At 37.7% G+C, this 23,213-nt stretch overlaps 1 protein-coding gene across 1 annotated transcript in view; it reads right to left on the bottom strand.

Moving 5' to 3' along the window:
• The window catches only part of GK5 (glycerol kinase 5 (putative)), an 85,559-nt gene that overhangs the window by 17,843 nt on the left and 44,503 nt on the right, over positions 1-23,213 (bottom strand). Inside the window, exons 7-13 of the mRNA XM_010858296.1 lie at positions 18,107-18,238; positions 11,213-11,288; positions 10,614-10,675; positions 10,458-10,531; positions 10,200-10,260; positions 7,924-8,050; positions 6,479-6,583 (exon numbers count right to left, since the gene is read on the bottom strand). Coding sequence (XP_010856598.1) covers positions 6,479-6,583; positions 7,924-8,050; positions 10,200-10,260; positions 10,458-10,531; positions 10,614-10,675; positions 11,213-11,288; positions 18,107-18,238 — 637 coding nt within the window. The remainder of the gene's footprint in view (positions 1-6,478; positions 6,584-7,923; positions 8,051-10,199; positions 10,261-10,457; positions 10,532-10,613; positions 10,676-11,212; positions 11,289-18,106; positions 18,239-23,213) is intronic.

Here is a 23,213-nt window from a genome sequence, read left to right as displayed (position 1 = left end):
CAATCCTGGACTGGATTCTGTAGTGGAAAAAATTGCCATGAACGACAGGATTGGGTCATATGACAAAACTGGAATGTAGATTGTAAATCTGATGAAAGTACTGGACCCAGTGTTAAATTTTCTGAAGTTAATAATCCCACTTGAAGGATTCTTATTCTTGGGAAGATAATATTTCTAAGAATATTAGGAAGAGGAGAATATTAGTAAGAAGATGTTCTTAGGAAATAACACAGTGAAATACTACAGGAAAAGGAGTAAGATACATGCAATCTATTACCAAAGAGCTGAGAAAATTATACAGATATTTATCTATTTTATAGCATATTGGGGATTTCGCTGGTGGCTCAGTGGTAAAAAATGCGCCTGCCAATACCGGGTATGAGGATTTGATCCCTGGGTCAGGAGAAGCCCCTGGAGAAGGAAATGTCAACCCACTCCATTATTCTTGCCTGGAGAATTTCAAGGACAAAGGAACATGGCGGGCTACGGTCCATGGGGTCACAAAGAGTCAGACATAACTGAGCAACTAAACAACAACAACAACAAGAGCGTACTGGATGGAAAGATGAATGGGTGGATAACAGACAGATATGGCAGTCATGGCAAGATGTTGAAACACGGCAAATCTGGGATAAAGGGTATATAAGAATTTTTGTACTATTTTTACAATTTTGAAATTATTTCAAAACAAAAAGCTGAAACAGTTTTCATTGTCTCTTCTTTTCCTCTGTCTCTCCATATACGTATTTATACGTAACTCAGAGATGTTTAAAAGAAGAAAAAAAAATAAAAGAGATCAGTTTACCAATTAACTTTTTATTATTCTCTCTCAATTTCATGATTTGCATACCTTTGTCATTTTTGGCTTAGAAATTTAAAATGCTTCTCTTTATTTGCTTATTAATAAGCATTCATCATTTTCCTCCAAGTATTTTTTTATTTTCTTTTTTATAGAATTACAGTCATTTTTTTTACTTTCTGCTATTAAATTGTGTTTCAAATGCTTTCCTTGGCCCTATGCTACCTTAGAAAAGATATTTTCAAGTTTCCAAGTGGCTAAGTACCATTTAAATACTGTTTTTACTGTTCATTCTACTATTCTAACCGTATTACATAAAAAGCTGCGATGTTCCACTCTTGCTTTTACAAGTATGGCACTGAGAAAAGGATTTGGTGGTGGTGGCTGTTGTGTGTGTGTGTGTGAGAAAAGGGATTTACACAGACTTGAAACAAAAATATAAATGAAACAGAAAGAAGAACAAAAACCAGAAAACATGTATACTCTGTTGTCTATACTTGATCAACAATTTGCCCCACAAATGACACATCACAGAATTAAAAGCATCCGTGGGAAGGAAGAAAAAAAGAATAGCATTTTGAAGCATCCAACAGAAATACTACTTTCTTTTGTAGACCAAGCATGAACACACATGAAATCTTTAAGCCTAGTTTAATTAGGGGCTCTTGGTATTAAGATCAATTCAATCTCCTAAAAGGATATCAAAAACTATGTTCTTAATGTATGAAAACAAAGTATTTACATTACAGTAAGAAAACTTAAGTCAGTTTGGTATAAGAGCAGCTCAAATAAAATAGAACAAAGAGAAGTCTGGCCTGCTACCAGGACAAAATATATTTTTATTTGGAATCACTTTATTTGCATCCTTTGCCTTCTCCATTTTGAGACTTTCTGTTCTAGTTCTTTTGTGTAATTTCTTCAGACAGATCTACTGCAAGGCCAAGACATGTGCCTTCTGCACTTAATCTGAATGTCTTAGTCGGACCCTGGAAAACTGGCTCACTGTTCTTTTTTCTCTGTAACACGGAGATGTAGTTCCACTTTCCAAACTTTGCAACTAACTTCCATGCTGATCTGATTCTCTCCTCTTTAGAAACAAACCTTTCTATCGTGACTCTTTTCTTTATTCTTGAGATTCACACAATTCATCTCCGTAAGACTGTCTTAGTTCGTACCTTTTTTAACTTGGTAAAGCCATTTCACTCTGAAACTTAGGTCTTTCTTCAGCTCAGGAAAGTTTATTTTCAAGTCTCTCTTCAATTTTTACATTTTCATAATTCTGTTTCCATAATTCCATTTTCATATTCCAGAAAAGAGACTATTATTGGTCACATATTTTTTTCCTCTGATCTTTCCTCTATCAATATGTATCTCACATTTAGTTTGTTGTAGTTTATCGAACTTGGTCACCCTCCTTCAAGGGGCTGTGTATCCTTAAATATTTTGTGCTCTCTTTCAGGTCAGGCTTGTTGGGGCTGGCAGGCAGTGAAAGGTAAGGGAATGGACACCCTTGGCTCTGGGGTTTCTCAAACTATGAGAAAGATTAGGCCTCTCCCTTCAGCCTGGAGGAGGAGTAATCAGACAAATCAGTACCAGGGTCCATCTCTACTAGGCTCTCCTGGGGTGATCAAGCCCAGCGCTTGCTTCTCCACAGCTGAGGGGATCTGCTCTTGGCTCGGCCGGCTCAATCCATAGTGAACATCTATAGCGTCCTCAACAGCCTCTAGTATGTTCACCAGTAAGACTCTGTTGGTGCCCTCTACAGACCCTGTGTCTGCAGAGTCTCCTCGACAGCTCAAGGCTTCCTTTACGCCAGCTGCAGCCATATTTACCTTACTGTTTGTCGTCCCAGCAGGAAGCAAGAGGGATGCAAGACCATAAAGAAAGACACTAGTCACTAGTAATGACATACAACCATTCACCACCACCTAATTAGTTCCTAGAGGAGAGAATGTTTATCTCATCTTCTCTAATGAGAGAGGCTATTCTCTCTCTTGGGAAGATACCCAGAGAGAAGAAATCAGTTTTACTTTATTTCTAGTAAACAAGAGTCCTGGGTAACTTTCAGTGTATGCTCAGAGTCTGATGGGGATTGCCTGGAGCAGGCAGATGTGGCATGTAGCAATTAAAAATGAAACTGCTAGGGAAAAGATGTCTCCTGATCCACATCACTGGAGGACAAGAGAGATGGGAACTGTCTCAGCTGTAGAAAAGAAATAGTGCATTCTTTCAGTTCCTTAAATGGCCCGCGCTCCTCCCTCCTCAGGGCCTTCTTCGCTGGTCCTCTCTGCTTGGGCTGCTCCTTGACCAGCTGCCTCCCCCATTTGTCCAATCATTCTTGTTCGTCTTCAGGGCTCAGCTGAAACATCACTTCTTTAAAGAAGCCTTCTGAGTCTCCATACCAGACAAAGCCCTCCCTTTAGAAAAGGATCATTGGTTCTATTTATACTTCTCCTTCCTGGTATTTAACACTATTTTTTGGTTGTTTTTCCCCAATTATGCATTTAACACACATCTTTCCTGCTAGACTATGACCTTCATGAAGGCAGGAAGTATCTGTCTTACTCCCACGTGTCACCTAGCATGGAGTTCCGGGCTTGTACTTAGCACTCAATTACCTGTTAAGCGAATAAAAGCTGGAAGACATAAACATATTTCTAAGATTGACATACCAAAAGAGAACAAAGAGTGAAGGGGAGCAGAGCTGGACCAGATGAAAAGGAAAAAGAGATGATCCCACAGGGACTCAAATGGAGCCGTTAACATAGGGAGTAAGGGGGAGAAGTGAGAGAGAACTGGCCTGTGTAAAAAGATTAAGAAAATAAATCTAAAAAATGAAGATGGAACTGGCTTAGAAGAGCTTTTACACCTAAGCCTGAAGTGTTCAACCCAGAAAAGGGGTAGAAGGAACCCACCATACAGAGTGGAAAAAATCTAGAACATCACACAAAGACACAAAGGCTCAGAACACACATCTCCAAGGAAATGACCAGGTTAATTAAGCTCTGATACACTGCGTTTCTCCTGAATATAATTCAGTTATTTTTTTCTGAATTAATTAATTGTAATTAATAATTATATAAGTATTTACATATATTTATATTGTATTATATTATATATTGTTATAATTCATTTTACATCACTAATTATAATTAATAATTAATATAATTCCATTATTAATTCACAGATATTACAGTGAATTCTCAGAATAGAAAGAGATATATTAAAATAAAGGTCAACTTTTTGCATGAATTTCAGACAGGTATATACCAGTAATTTAATAAATACCACTGCGTAGTTCTGTTAATAATAAAAATTTTAAAGTAAATAATTCAACTCTGAATTCTCTCTCTCTTCAATCAGTCCAATGGTTTCTTATTTCCTGCCAGAGATGGGACTGGCCTTTGGGGGGCTCCTTATGCCTCCACTGGAAACACATCACTTTTCTAGGTCAGGGCCATTTAGTTCCATCTCCCAGAAAATAGTCTTCATCATTTGAGAGTCACAGTGACTGAGCCTCAAGCCAGAAGCAGTGGAAATGATTTCCACTGGCAATGTGCACATGCTGTCGTAAGGAACTAGGGAATGATTTTTTTTTTTAATGAGGAATGTGAAGTCATTCTGCCTTTCCTTTGCATCTTTTAGGAAGGAGCAAAATTAATAAAAGGAACAACTAAAGAAGAAAAAATATTGATATGTAACCTTTTTCGCTTGTTTTTTGGTCGCACTGTGCAGCTTGTGGGATCTTAGTTCCCCAACCAGGAATTGGATCCTCACCCTTGGCAGTGCGGGTGCAGAGGCTTGACTACTGGACCGCCAGGGAACTTCCCATATTTTCTATTTCTGATAATTCTGAGTTGACTTAAAAACACGTCCAAAAATTGAAAGTAGTACATTTAAAGAAGAGATTTTAAGTGATAAAAACTTTTCAAGTAAACATTTGCTTTTTGGTAGCAAATATCTTAAGCTTATAATGCAGGTTCAGGTTTATAGAGAAAGAGAAAGAAAGAAAGGAGGAAGCAGAGATTGGTGTTTTCCTCCAGACTGTATGTTTTCTGCCAACAGAACTATTTTTGTCTTTAAACAAAATCAGCTTAGTTCAAATCAGCAAAGTAAAAAGCCAGACCCTCTCAAAATGTAATCATCAGAGATAGCTATTGCTAATACTTAGGTATATAGCATTACATACTGCATGTATTAAATATGGTTATGTAATATACAGGCTGTTCATTGTTCACAATAGCCAAAAAGTAGAAACCACCCAGATGCCCATCAACTGATGAGTGGATAAACTGTGGCACATGCATATAATGGAAAATTATTCAGCAATAAAAAGAAATGAAGTAATGATACATGCTAAAATATGGGTGAGTGAAAGAAGCCAGTTAGACCACATAATGTTTGATTCCATCCATATGAAATTTCCAGAATACACAAATCTACTGATACAGAAAGTAGATTAACAGTAGCTTAGGGCTGGGAGGGTGGGGTGTGAAATGGGAAATCACCACCAATGGATATGGGAGTTTCTTTTAGGGAGAACAAAAAAATTCTAAATTTAGATTGTGGTGTAAAGATCAGACTTGAGGTTGCCAAGAGGGAGCAGGGGAAAAGAGAGAGAAGGCTGGGAATTTGGAGTTGGTAGATGTAAGCTATTACATTTAGAATGGATAAACAACAAGGTTCTACTGTAGCACAGGGAACTAGACCCAATCTCCTGAGATAAACCACAATGGAAAAGAATATTAAAAGAAGAATGAATATATGTGTAAAATGAGGTCACTTTGCTGTGACTAGCCCAGAGACTGGCACAACAATGTAAATCAACCATACTTGAATCCCACCAGGCTGCTCTGTCCATGGGATTCTCCAGGCAAGAATATTGGAGTAGGTCGCCATTGCCTTCTCCAGGGGATTTCCCAACCCAGGGATCGAACCTACATCTCCTGCATTGGCAAGGGGATTCTTTACCACTGAGCCACCAGTATACTCCAATATAAAATAAAAATTAAAAAAAAAAAAAAGAGGCTGATGGAACCAGGGCCATACTCTTATGCATAACACTGCATAGCTCCTCCATAGTAGGTTTTCTCTCATACATGACTCTATTCATGACACTGAGAACATTATAAAGGCAATTTAAACTATTCTAAACAAAGAAATCAAAGACTTCTGAGCAGCCAGTGAAAAACAGGAGCATATTTTAAGTGGATGGAAGGAGAATAAAAGGAGGGCTCTCCAGGGAAAGCCAGGACAGGTCATAACTGGAAGGGAGAGCAGGTTTCTAGAGATCACTTAAGTCCAACTTTGCAGACTCAGAATTTTGATTAGACACAGTCACAGACCAACTAGACAGTGAAGAACAAAGATGAAAGACAATGAATGCATCACAAAATAGTGGCTCTATCCGTGGAATTCTCCAGGCAAGAATATTAGAGCAGGTGACCATTTCCTTCTCCAGGGGATCTTCCCAACCCAGGGATCAAACCTGGGTCTCTTGCATTGCAGGCAGATTCTTTGCCATTTGAGCCATCAGGGAGGCCCATATTTTCTTCTAGCATGTGTCATTTTATTTTGAGTTTCATTCAAACAATCCATTCATTCCCTGCTGATTAGCTTATGTGGTTGTCTTGAGTTAGGGCTGGCCTATGTACGAAAGCCATTTAGAAGATAACTTACCTAACTGCTGAGCCCACTCTATGGCAGTGCCTGTGTCTCCCGCATTGCTTTCAGCTAAGCACACCACTTCTTGCCCGATCTTCCACCCAATTAATGGATAAAAGCCTTAAAAACAAATAAACAATATAAGTCACATAATAAAGAGTGAATTCATTACAGAGGTGTCTGCAGTGGAGCAATCTGATTATCTCAAAAACTAGCAACATGCCTATGGGGTCAGACTGCCTGAGTTCAAATCCCCGGCCTGTCTCATTTTCTAGGTGTGGTTTTACAAGTTTCCAACTTCTTAGGTCAGTTTCCTTGACTGTAAAATGGTGTGAGAATAAACTGAGTTAATACAGAAAAAGAATTAGTGCCTGGCATAGAGTATGAACAATAAATATTAGCTTTTATCAGCTACAAGCAATCTATGTCTCTAGAAACACAGAAACAATATTTTAATTGAGAAAGTAATGGTTATTACAAGATTTGTTTGTTAGAGAACTAACCATGTTATTACAGTTATCTGCAGTTTCTAAATAAGGTTTCTAAACAGAAACAACGATCATTTTCCTTTTTTTTTTCCCTTAATTTTTATAAAGATCATTTTTCTAGCTTTTGTTTTCCCAATTAAGGGGAAATGAAGAACAGTAGGCAGGATGAAAGACAGGAACAAGATTTTAAAATCCACCTCTAAGTAACCATGTTAAAGGAGCAGGGCTCAGACTAAAAGCCCCAAGCGCTCCCGAGTGTAGTTACACAATCTAAATTCTTGGATTCTGCATTCCAGGATTTCTTCAATTAGGCAGAACAAATTCTTAATAGTTGTTATTAAAATTCTAAATATACAGGACTTCCCACTCCAGTATTCTTGCCTAAAGAATTCCAAGGAGAGAAGAGCCTAGCGGGCTACAGTCCATAGGCTCACAAAGAGTCGGACATGACTGAGTAACTAACACACTCCCTGGTGGTCCAGTGGTTAAGACTCCATGCTTTCACCACAGGGGCTAGGGGTTCCACCCCTGGTCAGGGAACTATTAATAAGATCCCACATGCCATACTGTGAGCCAAAAAACAAATTAGAATGAAACCCTGAATACACATGCATCACTAGTTGAGAAGTACCAACCCCAAAAATATTCACAAAAAGAATAAATCCCAACACATGAAAGAAATTTTAGAGACCTAGAAAGATGGTTTAAATAAATATAACAAGTGTTAAAGGTAAATCTTTGAAAAGCTGACCAAAATATCCTAATCTTTCTGAATTTTTCCATAGAATCCTGGTTATTTCCTAGTGCTTTTAATTAAAAGAGTAAAAGCAAGTGGGTATTGACTATCTCTAAGACAAATAATGAAAAATATTAGAGAATATCCTTAATATAAAATAGGAAAGTAGTGTCATAAAAGTGAGTGAAAAAAAAATGATATTTCATTAACAAATAGGATAAATTCTAACTCCTTACCTCCAACACTCTGTTGAGGGTTATTTCCAGTATTAATATCTAAAAACGTCCCAGTTCCCATGGTTAACTTCACATCTCCTGTCTGAAAGCAGCATTCTCCAAACATGGCTGCTTGCTGGTCAGCGACCTGCCAAAACAAACAAATATAAGGTCTTTATGCCTTTAGCACTGGTCCATTTCACTGTATCCCACTGTCTTACTCACTATAGTCTCATGGTTCAATACTTTCTTTCCTTTTTTTCTTTTTCCTTTAAACAAACTCCCTGGTGAGAACATAGCAACAACTATATAACAGGAGTCTCTCTAGGACCATAACATTATGTGGAAAACTAACATGTCTCGGGAATTTTTAGTGGGCAATCTACTTGACCACTTTGAAGAATCATAAGAATAATCTTAATAACAAAAGTCAGAATAAAATTTGTGCAGAAAAAAACAGCTAAGGTTCGTTATTTGCAACTTGCAAGCACCTTCATTCATTAGTCAAAATAACAGACCACACAAATTTCCCTTTTAAGAAGTAGCATAGGTGTGGCTCAGAGGTTAAATTGACTGCCTGGAATGCGGGAGACCCAGGTTCGATCCCTGGGTCGGGAAGACTCCCTGGAGAAGGCAATGGCACCCCACTCCAGTACTCTTGCCTGGAGAATCCCATGGACGGAGGAGCCTGGTAGGCTACAGTCCATGGGGTTGCAAAGAGTAGGACACGACTGGGTGACTTCACTTTCACTTTCATAGGTGAATAAGTAGATGTAGGTTAAAACCATATATTTCCCAACCATACATTTTTGTTAAAAAGAAAAATTATAACTTCTTTTTTTTTTGGCCACAACACATGGCTTGTGGGATCTCAGTCCCCTGATCGGGAATTGAACTCTAGCCATGACAGTGAAAGTGTCAAATCCTAACTACCAGACCACCAGGGAACTCCCTATAACATTTGCTAATGTAATACATGTAGATATATTTAATATATATACACCACAATATTTTAAGAACCAAAACTCACCTGAAGAATGCTTTCTCACTAATCAATAAGTTTTCTGCTGCTGCTGCTGCTAAGTCACTTCAGTTGTGTCCGATTCTGTGCGACCCCAGAGATGGCAGCCTACCAGGCTCCCCCATCCCTGGGATTCTCCAGGCAAGAACACTGGAGTGGGTTGCCATTTCCTTCTCCAATGCATGAGAGTGAAAAGTGAAAGTGAAGTCGCTCAGTTGTGTCCGATTCTTCGTGATCCCATGGACTGGAGCCCACCAGGCTCCTCCGTCCATGGGATTTTCCAAGCAAGAGTACTGGAGTGGGGTGCCATTGCCTTCTCCGAGTAAGTTTTCTAGTCATACGTTAATCTAAACCTGAGCCTACTCTGAGTTGAATAAGACTGATCTTCTCCAGGAATTTGTAATTTGAGAATTAAATTCCCGTCCCCTCACTTGACTCCTCCACCTACTGGAGTGATTGTCTATGTAGGGTCAGATGTTCTACACCTCCTTCTTAAGCTGTTACAGGAAATTAAAAGCAAGGCCTGAGTTTCTATAGTCAAGAAAGAAACCTCAGGGGCACTCCTGGTGGTCCAGTGGCTAAGACTCTGCTCGCAATGCAAGGGGGCCTGGGTTTGATCCCTAGTCAGGAAACTAGATCCCACATGTTGCAACTAAGAGTTCACATGCCACAACTAAAGATCCTGCATGTATCAACTAAGACCTGGCACAGCCAAATTAAGTAACTAATTACTAAAAGGAAACAAAGAAACCTCAAAAACCAGAAACAGCTAATTTTTCACTCATCCACAGATTCTTCACTGTCTCAGTAGAGGAAGGATTTTATAAAATGTAAATGCACTTTAAAAAATAATAAAAAATAAAATGCAAATATTTGTCTTCTTTATTTTAATTGCCCTCTCACAGTTTCTTATATTAATATAAACTAAGCACTGGCCCTATCACTGCTTCCTGTCTCAGAGTATCAAATATAAACCACATATTACTCAGACTACAACATTTTCTAAAAATTTAACATAGTACTTTTCTGAAAAACAACATATAGAGAAGTCAGAAAAAGTTATAAAGAATTTCCATGATAGAACACTAGCCCATTGGTCCCCTTTCCAGAAAACAGAGAATCCTTCTGATTATATTTAGGGCCCTTTAACTTAAAAACAAAAAACACACTCTATTCTGCTTGGACGTTTGTGTTTCTTAAACTAAACCTAACTATTCACAGATATTCATTTAGTTTATATACTATACAAGGAAAAATCCTCAAGTTTTCTACTTACCAAGGCCACTATTGGTATAGGCACACCAAATATCTCTTCATCCACTGATCCAAAATTGTGGCTTCAAATAAAATTGATTAAAAAGTAAGTTATAGCTCTAGAAATACTAATTCTAAAATTTAACATAGCCCCAAAAGTTACATAATGAACATACAAGCACCTTGGAGGTGTTAATAGTGATAAAATAATTTTCCCCCCGAAGGCGAGGTGAATTCAGGGACAATTTTGCTGGTTTCTAGATCTGATTTTCATTATTACCTCGTATCCTTCACAGGAGGCAGGAGAGAGAGCGGGATTGAAAGCAGGGAGGTAACGATCTTGCTCCAACACATCTGGGCATAAAAATATGTCATCAAAATCCTAGCTAAATTATACAAAAATTGGTGATTCAAAAAGAAGGGGAAAAAACTTTACCTCATATGGGTCAAAAAGTCCAGTTGTGCTGGCATTTGAAAAATCTGTGGCAAATTCAGAACCTAAATTTACATTGGAAATGATCTATTTATTATCAGGTAGTGTCAATCTACACCCATATCCTTATCAGTCTCAACCTTGCCTGCTCTCAAATTCATTCAAAATGTGCATTTCCAGTGCAAAGTCTCCAAAGCAATTTCCTGTTTAACGCTTTTAGGCACATTGTCAGCTCATGATTCCCAGTTTAAAGATGAGGAAAGGGGCTCAGAGAAGCAATGTGATTACCTACAGCTATATATACTCTAGGTACAGTTGCAAAGAAGCAGATTCAGTATTGAACTCAAGTCTTACCACTCTCAAACATAAGACTTTTCTCAGTCTTATGTTTGAGGTGTCATCACAATTTAAAAATCACTCTTGTCTTAGAAAATATCTGAAATTCATCTAGCTTTACAATAACAGGAAGTTATTAGGGTCCCAGAAAAAACAGGATGTCTGGGATATGGGGGAAAAAGTTTAAAACTTTCGCTTCTTTAAGATGAATGATTTCTATCAGTCAAATTCCAGTTACCTGAGCAGATCTATCAAATCACCTTTACCTTTTGTGAGCTTATATAACAACCAGGTATCAACAGTCCCAAAGCAGCAATTTTCTTCTTCCACTGCCTTTTGCACCTTGAAAACACAACAGCACATGATCAGTTCAAAAGGGATAAATTGTTAAGTGCATGATCAAGTGCCAATCACTAAACACAGTATCATCCCATTTTTTATAAAAATTTATATACAGAGAAATAATTTCTAGAATTTACCCTCAACAATTCTAAGCAATTACTACAGAGTATGAAAGGCTTTAGTTTTACACTGAGCATGCTTATTTTTGTGATGAAGAAAAAGTATATCTATTTTTTAGTTTACATATATGAATATGCCTAAATATAGAAAGTCTAAAGTGGGATATAGGACAATAAAGCTCACAGGTCAAATCAAAACAGTTGCTTGTTTCTGTATCACAAGTTAAGAATGCTTTTTTAATTTTATAATGGTTAAAAGAACAAAAAGAATACTTTGTAACACACGAAACATGAAATTCAACTTTCCATTTCCTTTAAGTTTTACTGACCACAGAGAGCACAGCCACGCTCATTTCTTTCTGTATTATTTATGGCTACTTTCATGCTACACTGGCGGACTGGTTGCGAGGGAGTCCTCATGACCTCTGAAAGCCTAAATATTACTTACTTGGCACATCACAGAAGAAATCTGCCGAAGCAAAAAAAGAATCAAAACCTCCTTAAACTAGCTAACAGAGAAACTGCCAAGCTTGTAAAGCTATCGTTAACTTACTGGAAAACAATTCCCCAAATCCTACTTGGTCATCTCTCCAACTCTTATTTGTCCTTTAAGACTAGCGTTTCCTGGATATGCCCAACCCAGCATCCAAGGACATCTCTCATACAGTCACCATCTCACAACACCATTCATTCCCTAAGCTCCTTAAGAGCAGGAACTAGATTCCATTTATAACTCCAACACCTAGGGACATCCCTTATCCCTTTCAAATAACAGATGTTAAAAAAAAAAAAAAAAAACTTGCTAAATAAATGAGGTAAAAACACAGCAAATGCACATATTTAAGAATGAATTATATTTTAATAGTAGAAGGGATCAATGAAAGAAGATGAATGGCATAAGTTTTAAAAAGAGAAGTCACCTGTAGATTTCTTATAACAAGTATTTTGAAGAGTCAGGTGTTATATCACTTAAATATGGAGTGTGTACATGCATGCTAAGCCGCTTCAGTCGTGTCCAACTCTTTGCAATCCCTTGGACTGTAGCCCCCCAGGTTCTTCTGTCCATGGGATTCTCCAGGCAAGAATATGGAGTGGGTTGCCATGCCCTCCTTCAGGAGATCTTCCAGACTCAGTGACTGAACCTGTACCTCCTGTGACTCCTACACTGCAGGTGGATTCTTTACCGCTGAGCCACTGAGGAAACCCTAAATATGGAATACTTTAAGTAAAATAATGATATTTGAAACTTTCTAAATTTAGAAATTGTGATTCTCTAATTTGTTTCAAATTAGACAAAGGTTCATCTGCATCTTTCTTTTTTTGCCATGCCATGTGTCATGATCCTAGTTCCCTGACCAGGGACTGAATCTGTGCCCCTGGCATTGGGAGTGCAGTGTTAACCACTGGACCAACAGGCAGGTCCCCAAAGGTTAATCTGTATTTCAGCAAGTAGCAACAATGCCCACCAGGTAGTAAACTCACCTGTTCATTTAAAAACTACTTCAGGGCCAGCCCCTCTGATAGGCAGTAGGTCCTCATTAGGTTAGCGAGGGAGAGAGTAGTCAGGGCTTCCTAACGCAGGAGGACCAAGAGCAATCCTCTTCACGTTGGGTTAAGACTCCAAATGACTCTACTCTAGGAGTAGGGGTAAACTAAAAGCTTCTTACAGGAACTCCATCTCAGCTTTGAATCATTTCAATCAAGCTGGATTTAGAAGAGGCAGAGGAATCAGAGATCAAATTGCCAACATCTGCTGGATCACAGAAAAAGCAAGAGAATTCCAGAAAAATATATACTTATGCTTCATTGACTACGCTAAAGCCTTTGACTGTGTGGATCACGACAAACTGTGGAAAATTCTTAAAGAGATGAGAATACCAGACCACCTTATCTGCTTCCTGAGAAACCTGTGTGCAGGTCAAGAAGCAACAGTTAGAACCAGACGTGAAACAATGGACTGCTTTAAAATTGGGAAGGGAGTATGTCAAAGCTGTATATTGTCACCCTGCAATCAAACCAGTCAATCCTAAAGGAAATCAACCCTGATATTCATCAGAAGGACTGATGCCGAAGCTAAAGCTCCAATACTTTGGCCACCTGATGCGAAGAGCTGATTCACTGGCAAAGACCCTGATGCTGGGAAAGACTGAAGGCAGGAGGAAAAGGGGCAACAGAGGCTGAGATAGTTGGATGGCATCACCTACTCAATGGACATGAGTGTGAGCAAACTCTGGGAGATGGTAAAGGACAGGGAAGCCTGGTGTACTGCGGCCCATGGCATCACAAGGAGTCAGACATGACTTAGTGACTGAATAACAACAACAAAGTAATCAGGCATATGAGGAAACAAGAGAACATTGTGGCAGGGGTGGCTGGTGAGGGTGGGAAAGAGAAAGAGACAATCCATAGGAGTTACATATACTAGCCATGGATTTTAAAATAACATGCTGATTTGAGGCATGGGGGTGGAAAGAAATTCTAAAACTTAAAAACGAAGAACTTAATGCTTGGGTTTTAATAACAGTGTATTAGAAACAAAGAGATAATAAAAGAGTTGGAAGACCGGTTAGATGAAAATACCCAAAATAAGGCCCATAGAGACCAAGGAATGGAAAATATGTAATAAAGAGTGGGAGTCAAAAAGGATTTAGTCAAAAGATCCAACATACATGTAAGCAGATTTTCAGGAGAATGGAGCAGAAATTTATACTTGAAGATAATAGTTGATATTATCAGTTTTCCAAATCAACAAGATATCAAGCAATGAATTTAAAACTTCCTACAAGGCCCAAGCTTACCAGGTGGCACTAGTGGTAAAGGATCTGTCTGCCAATGCAGGAGATGTAAGAGACATGAGTTCAAGCCCTGGGTTGGGAAGATCCCTTGGAGAAGGGAATGGCAACCCACTTCAGTAGTCTTGCCTGGAGAATCCCATGGACAGGAGCCTGGCGGGCTATAGTCCATGGGGTCCCACATGGTCGGATATGACTGAAGCAACTTAGTGTGCATGCATGCATGAGGCCCAAGCAGGATGTCACACTGAGATAAGTGCAGAAAATGTGCTTGATCAAGCCAACATCCATACATAACAAAATATCTTAGCAAACAGGAAAAGGAGAGTATTTCCTTAAATTTGATAAAGAATATCTAAAGAAAACCTATCATAGATTCATACTAAATGGTGAAATGTCGAAAGCTTTTGTTTCAAGATCAGGATGAGAAAAGGATCTTTGCAGTCATCCTTTCTAGTCAATATATATCCTGCAGGTCCTTATCAACATAAAGAATAAGAAATAAAAGTAGAGTCATATTTCTGTATCACATGTTATTAGGAAATTATAAATTAAACCAATGAGATACTACTTCACAACTATTGTGTGTTAGTCACTCAGTCATGTCCAACCCTTTGCGACCCCATAGACTGTGAAAGTGAAAGTGAATTCTCTCAGTCGTGTCCGACTCTTTGTTGCCCCATGGATTGTAGCCTACCAGGCTTCTCTGTCCATGGAATTCTCCAGGCAAGAGTGCTGGAGTGGGTTGCCATTTCCTTCTCCAGGGGATCTTCCCAACCCAGGGATTGAACCCAGGCCTCCCACATTGCAGGCAGATGCTTTACCATCTATGCCACCAGGGAAGCCCATGGACTGTAGCCCACCAGATTCCTCTGTCATGGGATTCTCCAGAAAAGAGTAGTGGAGTGGGTTGCCATTTCCTTCTCCACTTCACAACCTCACAACTATTAGAAGAGCTAAAATCCAAAGTACTGACATCAAATGTTAGCAAGGATACGAAGCAACTCCCATTCATCGTTGGGATGAATGCAAAATGGTAGATCCACTTCAGAAGACAATTTGGCAGTTTCTTAACAAATTTAAAACATACTCTTACCTTATCATCCAGCAATTGCATACCTAGGTATTTACCCAAATGAGGTGAAAATTTATGTTCATATAAAATCTGCACAGTGAAACCACTGTGAATGATACTGTAATTGTAGATATACCACATTAATAATACTTTATAATAATGTGTCACTATTGATTAATCAATTGTAACAAATGCAGCATATTAATAACAGGAAAACTGTACTGGGGAAATATGGAAACTCTGTACTTTCTGCTCAAGGTTTCTGTAAACCTAAAACTCCTCTAAAATTAAAATTTACTAATTTCTTAATGGACAAATGATTTATTCAGCTTGCATATATCTTCTTGAGTCAGTCTGGGTAGTTTGTGCAATTTCTAAGAAATTTCCCCTTTTATTTAAGTTATCTAATTTGCTGGCATACGCTTGTTCATAGTATTGTCTAATGCTTTTAACTTCAGTGAAGCTGGAATTAATATTAACTTTTTCATTCATAATTTTAGTTATCTGGATCTTCTTTTTGTTTTCTCTTTTTCTTTGTCAGTCTAGCTAATCTTTTCAAACCCACTTTTGATTCTGTTGATTTTTTCAACTGTTTTTCTATTCTTTATTTCAACAGTTTTCACTCTAGTCTTTATATTACTTTCCTTCTGCTTGTCTGGGTTTTCAGTTTGCTCATTTTTTTCCCCAGTGTCTTAAGATAGAATATTAGATTTGTTTTAACATAGTCTCTCTATATAATATAGTCTTAATCTATATTTCCTTGTAAACACTATTCTTGGCACATCACATTTTGGTATACTATGTTTTCATTCATTTTCATTCATCTCAAAATATGTTCTAATATCTCTTGAGATTTCTTTTTTCAACCGATTATTTAAAATGCTTTGTTTAATTTCCACATAGTTTTGAACTTCCCAACTTTCTATTACTTATTTCAAATTTCATTCCTTTGTAGTTGTAGAAATACTTTATATAATTTCAGCCCTTTTAAATGTATTGAGACTGTATTATGGTGTATAGTCTATCCTGGAGAAGCTTCCATACACCCTTAAGAAGGATGTGTATCCTGTTGTTATTAGCTTTCTATAAAAGTCTATTAGTCTAGATAGTTTATGCTATGGTTCAAGTTTTCTGTTTCCTTATTGATCTTCTCTCCAGCTGATCTACCAATTATTGAAATGGGGTACTGACATCTCCGACTACCACTGATGCATTGTTTATTTTCACTTTTGGTTCTGCCAATTTTTGTTTTCTGTATTTCAGAACAGTTATTAGGTGCATACAAGTTTGTAATTGTTGTGTATTTCTGATGGATTGACTTATTATTATAAAATGCTCTTCTTTATCTTTAGTAAAACTTTTGTTTGTTTTTAAAGTCTGTTTTATCTAATATTAGAATGGTCATTTAGCTTATGGTTGCTGTTTGCATGGACATCTTTTCTATCCACTGACTTTTCAAAAAAATATTTCACTGAGGTATAGCTGATTCACATTGTTGTATAAATTTCTGCTATATAGCAGAATGATTCAATTATATATATGTATATATATTCTTTTTCATATTTTTTCCATTACAGTTTATCACAGAATATTGACTGTAGCTCTGTGTGCTACAGAGTAAGTCATCCTTGTCATCCTATATATTCTAGTTTGCACCAGCTGATCTCAGACTCTCAATCATTCCCTTAACAACTCCCTCTCCCCCTTGGCAATCACAAGTCTGTCTTCTGTATGTCTGTGAGTCTGTTCTGTATAGTAGATTCCATCCATTTACTCTTTTATTTAACTGTCATTTTGACTCATTTACCAGCCTTTTGCATTTTCTTTTTTGGGGAGGGGCATGCTGATCAGGGACTGAACCTGGGCCCCAGAAGTGAAAGCCCAGAACTCTCCCTCCAGACCACAAGGGAACTCCCCATTTAATCTTAACTGATCTGTTTTTCTGGTCTAAAGTATGTCTCCTGTAAGATAGCACACAGTTTGATTTCATTTTTTTAATCTAGTCTAAAATCACAATGAAATATCACAACCAACGCACCAAAATGGCTAAAATTAAAGACTGATAATATCAATTATGATGGTAAATGAAATTAAAATCTCTCATTCACTGCTGAGGAGTGTGCAAATTGACAAAAACTGGAAAAACGTTTGATATTATCCACTAAAGGTGAAAATATATATACACTTTTATGCCCTAAAAAATTCCATTCCCATGTATAGATACAATAGAAATACATTTACAGCAATAGAAATACAGAGCATTATTCATAATGGCCCCAGACTGGAAATAACGCTAATGTACATGAACAGAATGGATACACACACCCTGGTAAAATCACATGCTGAACACTAAATTACAATGAGAATATAATAAAATTAACGTACACACAGTGCTATATTTCACAAATATAATGCCAAGCAAAAGGAGTCAGATACAGAAGAATAAACACTGCATGATTCCATTTACAAAGTTCAAAAATATTCCAGCAAAGAAACCTACGTGTGGTGTCCAGGAATAAACATGTAAATTACAAAAATGGAAAGAAAATGTCACACACAGTGCCACCATGTTCTATTTCTTGATTCAAATAGTGTTAAACAGACGTTTGTTCCACAAAATATCACTGAGTGGTAGGTACATTTTGGTTCATTTACTTTTCTGTATGTGACATGATTCACCATTAAAATGGTTTAAAGAAATATTGAGTAAAGATTCCTTGTCTTCCATCCCAATGTGGTAGACACAATTTTCCCTCAAATAATCAAATTAATGTCCTTATTCCTTCCATTTTTTTCATTCCTCAAACACACACACACACAATCTTTTCTTACCTCAGTCAGGTTCTGCAAAATCCAGGCCAATCTCAAAGAAACATGCTGAGTTGTGAAAGTGAACAAACTGGCTGCTAGAAATTGTTTACTTCTAGTGAAAAAGTGCAGTACTCGGCAGGAACTGTGTATGAGCTATTTTTTTAAAAAAAAGATATTTTAGGAAAATGTGTTTAATGGCGTTTGATGTTTCTATATCAATTCTATACACATGCAAACAAACTCAACAGCAAACAACTTCTTTAATTCCTTATATAGTGTCCTCAGCACATAAGGAAATCAAGCAAAGCACCCTAAGAGGTCAATTTGCAGTCTAAAATATGAAACGTGACACACCTACTATGAATGTCTTCAGAACACTGCAGGCTCAAGTACTTACAAAAACCTTTGAAAAATAACTATTTTATACTTCTTTACCTATTTTCAACTATGGAAGTAAAGCAAGAGGGTCAAGGGAGAAGGCTATTTTTCTATTAGAAATATATTTTTAATCAACTTAGTATTAACCCAGAAGGGACGTTTCCCTACACATTAAGTGTTTAAAATTTGGGATGAATTATTTTATTTAATACTATTTATATTTATCTAATGATTAAAGATGAAATATACAGTTTTAAGTTTACTTCTTAGTAATGCAAAATCTTTAATTGGAAAAAAAAAAAAAAAAGCCTTATACAAAAAACTAGCATTGAGTTTTAAGGTTTGTAAGACATACTAGAAAAAAACCCCCAAAACAACAAAATAAACATGTATCCTGCTACCTAATGACAAAGATGCAGATGGATGATTCAACTTCTGAAACTGATGTTTTACAAAAAATTCAATTACAGAGAATTTATCTACTTGCATTTTTCCCTCGGTTATTCCTACTCCTCCTCAAAAGAAATTGAAAGATTTTGGTTTATTTAAAATAGAAATACAAATTTATTTTTCCTTCATTTTTGGCATAAGGCATCAATCAATAAATGTGTAGACTCAGTTCTCTCATTACAGTTTTGTTCTTCATTTTTTTTTTTTGAACAATAGACTTCAACTTTTTTCACCTTTTCTTTCTTTTTGATGAGAGCATTTAAGTTCTACTCTCTTAGCAAATTTCAGTTATACAATATAGAATTATTAACTATAGTCATCACATTACACGTTAGATTCTCAGACCTTATTCATCTTATAACCAGAAATAGTACCCTCCTTTTCATCCTGTTCAGTACTCTGACCTTCTGCAGGCCAACCTTCTGCACTTTACATTACTTATTAAATACAAGACTTTTAAAAAAGTATTTAATAATCCTCTTTCTGATGTGTTATATGTTAAGAAATGCTTCAAACTGAAGTTCTTCCTCTACAAGCAACTAGATTTTTCTCTATAAAGACTTAGATTTGGGATCCTTCAGGGATCTTCTGTTAAAATGTAGATACTTTGGTGGGGGCACACAAAAAATATTAAGACTTCTAACACCTGCACTTTTAGTCAACATACGAACAATGAACACTTTTGTTCACATACTGAACAACTATTATTGAGTGCCTTCCAAGTCCCAAGAACAGTGCTAAGGCCCTGAGAAAATAGAGCAAACAGGCAGAATCCCCGTCTTCTTGAAATTTACATTCTAGCAGGAAGAGATAGGTAAATAAGTAATCAAATCAATAAATGAGATCATCCAAGAATACAATGGTTCTAAAATGAACCCCTATTTAATATACTACTAAAAAAGAAAAAATGCTATAAGTTATGTTGTGACATAATGCTAAGATATAATTCATGGTTAAAACGACAAAAAAAAAAAAAAATCCCTGATGATTAAAAATGCATCCTGTTTAAAAATCATCGGGCTTCCCTGATAGCTCAGTTGGTAAAGAATCTGCCTGCAATTCAGGAGACCCCAGTTCAATGCCTGGGTTGGGAAGATCCCCTGGAGAAGGGAAAGGCTACCCACTCTAGTATTCTGGTCTGGAGAATTTCATGGACTGTATAGTCTGTGGGGTAGCAAAGAGTCAGATACGACTGAGCAACTTTCACTTTAAAAATCATTCTTTTCAAAATTAGAAAAAATACACATCTTATAACTCATACACTGCTGGTGGAAATGTAAATGGTACAACCACTCTGAAAAAAAAGTACAGCATTTATTGTCTTATAAACAAAACACACAATTACCCTATATTCTAGCAGTCATCCTCTTGGGGTACTTATCTCAGAGAAATGAAAACTTATGCTCACATAAAACCCCATAAGCAAATGTTCATAACAGCTTTATTGGTAACAGCCCCAAACTGACTCTAGCACAGATGTCCCTCAACAGGTGGCTCATGAATAAAACTCGGCAATAAAGCAGAAAGGAGTACCGATACATGTAATAACTTGTGTTCTCCAGGGAATTATACTAAGCGAAAAATGATCCAGATTAAAAAAGGTTATGCTGCACGATGCCACATGTCTCACATTTTTGAAACGAGAAAAATTTGAAATGAAGGACAGATTAGTGGTTGCAACGAGCTAAGGATGGGAGAGGGTGGGGAGGAACGCAGGAGTGAGGCAGATGTGGTTATAAAAAAGCAGCACGAGGGATCCTTGTAGTGATGAAAGTATTCAGTGCCTTGACTGTGGTGCCAGGTAAACGAACATGCGGAAAAAACTATAGAAACTAAAACACATACACCTATAAACAGAGATAAGTAAGAGTAAAGCTGGGAAAATCTGAATACGATCTATGGAATATATTAATGTTGATATTCTGGTTTAACATTATGCTATAGTTTTGTGAAATGTTACCACTTGAGAGAAGGTAAGGGATCTCTGTATTATTTCTTACAACTGCATGTGAATCTACAATTGTCTCAATTAAAACTTCAATTGAGAAATGTGTGTTAGATCTTTGAAGTTTGAGGACTGTTGTGAAAGAAAGGACAGTAATAAAGACTGGATTGGAGGCAGGGGATGTTGCTATAAATAAGATGGCAGAGAAGGGCTCCCACAGAGGAGGGGACGGCGAGCCGGGCCCCGACGATGAGAAGAGTCCAGCCATGATGGTGGAGGGGGTCCCTTGCAGGGATGAGGGCTTTAGGGTGAGAAAGGGCTTGAGGGCTGGCAAAACGGGAGCCTAACCCTTAGCAGCTTCAGGGAGAGCGGGGTCTGGAAAGAGGTCAGGGTCAAACTATGATAAGAAGTTAGGATTTTATGCTAAAAGCAAAGAAAAGCCTTAGCAGCCATTAGGCATGAATCAGAACAACAGTGAGAAGAAGCATTGGTGCCTGGAGGAGACATGGTGCTGGGAAATGGCCACCATGCGTCAATTTCTTCATCACTTTGCCTGGGGACAGTGGTGGCTAAACTCACTACCTTGGTGCCAGCTCTGACACATTCTCCCTAAACATTTCCAAGAACCTCCATCACTGCTGTCACCACAAGGATCTGGAAAAGGACAGTTACAGGGTAGGGTTCCTTCAGCAGGACCGGCTCTGCAATTTTGTGTGCTAAACTCTTATGAATCTGTTTGTATGCATTTCTCTGCTAGGAGAGACCCAAAGTTATGTCACAGACATGTTCGGTATTAAGTAGCCAAAGTCCTTTAAATGTTCAGTTTTGTGCCTGATGCCAGTTTTATGTCACAACTTGAGATTTGGGGCTTATTCTACAGAAATAAATGTTCTCACAATTTATTTTCAAGGGGATAAACATTTTAAACACTTCAGTGACCAACTTAAGTGAAGTGAAGTGAAGAAGTGAAGTGAAGTGAAGTCGCTCAGTCGTGTCCGACTCTATGCGACCCCATGGACTGTAGCCTACTAGGCTACTCTGTCCATGGGATTTTTCAGGAAGAGTACTGGAGTGGGTTGCCATTTCCTTCTAGAGGGGAACTTCTCAACCCAGGGATCGAACTCGGGTCTCCCGCGTTGTAGGCAGACGCTTATCGTCTGAGCCACAAGGGAAGCCATCTTAAGGAATCGAATGTCTAATAAATTGACTGATTAAAAACTAAAATTATATGTTAAAGTATAACACTGCACATTATAAACAGTACAATTTTAAAGTATACCAAACTTCACAACATTTCCTTATAATCCCTTTCAACACCCTTGCTCTTTCTGTAAACAGCATCTCTGATATTCAGCTTCACAAGCTATTAAGGGAGAATACATTTTTATATATTAAACTAACAAAAAAATCAGTGTGGGTGAGACTATGGCAGATATGCTTCATTCATGTATTACTGTCATATTTATAATATGTTGGGTTGACCAAAAAGTTGGTTTGGTTTTCCCTCATGATGTTATGAAAAAGCCAAACAAACTTTTTGGCCGACCCAATATTTGGACTTGCTTTTCATATAAAATTAATGTCTTCAAACACTTATTAAGGAAACCTGATGTTCCAGACACTCCCCTATCTGTCACCTGGGAGGGGCAGCCTAGCTGAGAAAGCTGTGTGGTATTAGAAGCATTAAAATAATCAGTATTGCATAGTTAGTCTTACAATTATTGGAGAAGGAAATGGCAACCCACTCCAGTGTTCTTGCCTGGAGAATCCCAGGGATGGGGGAGCCTGGTGGGCTGCTGTCTATGGGGTTGCACAGAGTCAGACACGACTGAAGCGACTTAGCAGCAGTCTTATAATTAATATTTAGTATAATATAATAACATTTGGTCTTGATTATAAGACCAAATACTGCAGGTATCACATTTGAGGGGCTGGAAAACTGCCTTCCTCTTCGACTCAGTAACCTCACACTTCTGAGTGATGTATCGCAACCGCTGCCCGTCGTCACCAGCGCTGTCACCGCCTTACCACGTGCCAGGCATCATGCTGAAAGATTGTGGCAGTCAGGCAGTCAGCTAGTTATCTACCTCAATATCCATTCTCCACTTTCATAACTATGTCCAGATGATAAAATCTGGACATGGTCTGTACCTATACTGGACATAGTCTGTATTTTTTCTATTTCTCCAGGAATAAGAATGAATTCTCAGTAACTTGTGAACCTCTCGCCCACCCCAAATCGCCTCAGGACTTCATGAAGAGTAGCTGTTAAGCACTTCAACCCACCACACATACTTCTGGGTGACTCCTATGAAATTTCACTAGTATGGGGAGTGTGCATGTGCATGTTATACT

Source organism: Bison bison, unplaced genomic scaffold, assembly GCF_000754665.1.
Source record: "Bison bison bison isolate TAMUID 2011002044 unplaced genomic scaffold, Bison_UMD1.0 scf7180017864384, whole genome shotgun sequence".
Taxonomy (NCBI): domain Eukaryota; kingdom Metazoa; phylum Chordata; class Mammalia; order Artiodactyla; family Bovidae; genus Bison; species Bison bison.
The sequence above is the reverse complement of the archived record's forward strand: the minus strand, read 5'-3'. Positions and strand labels throughout refer to the sequence as shown.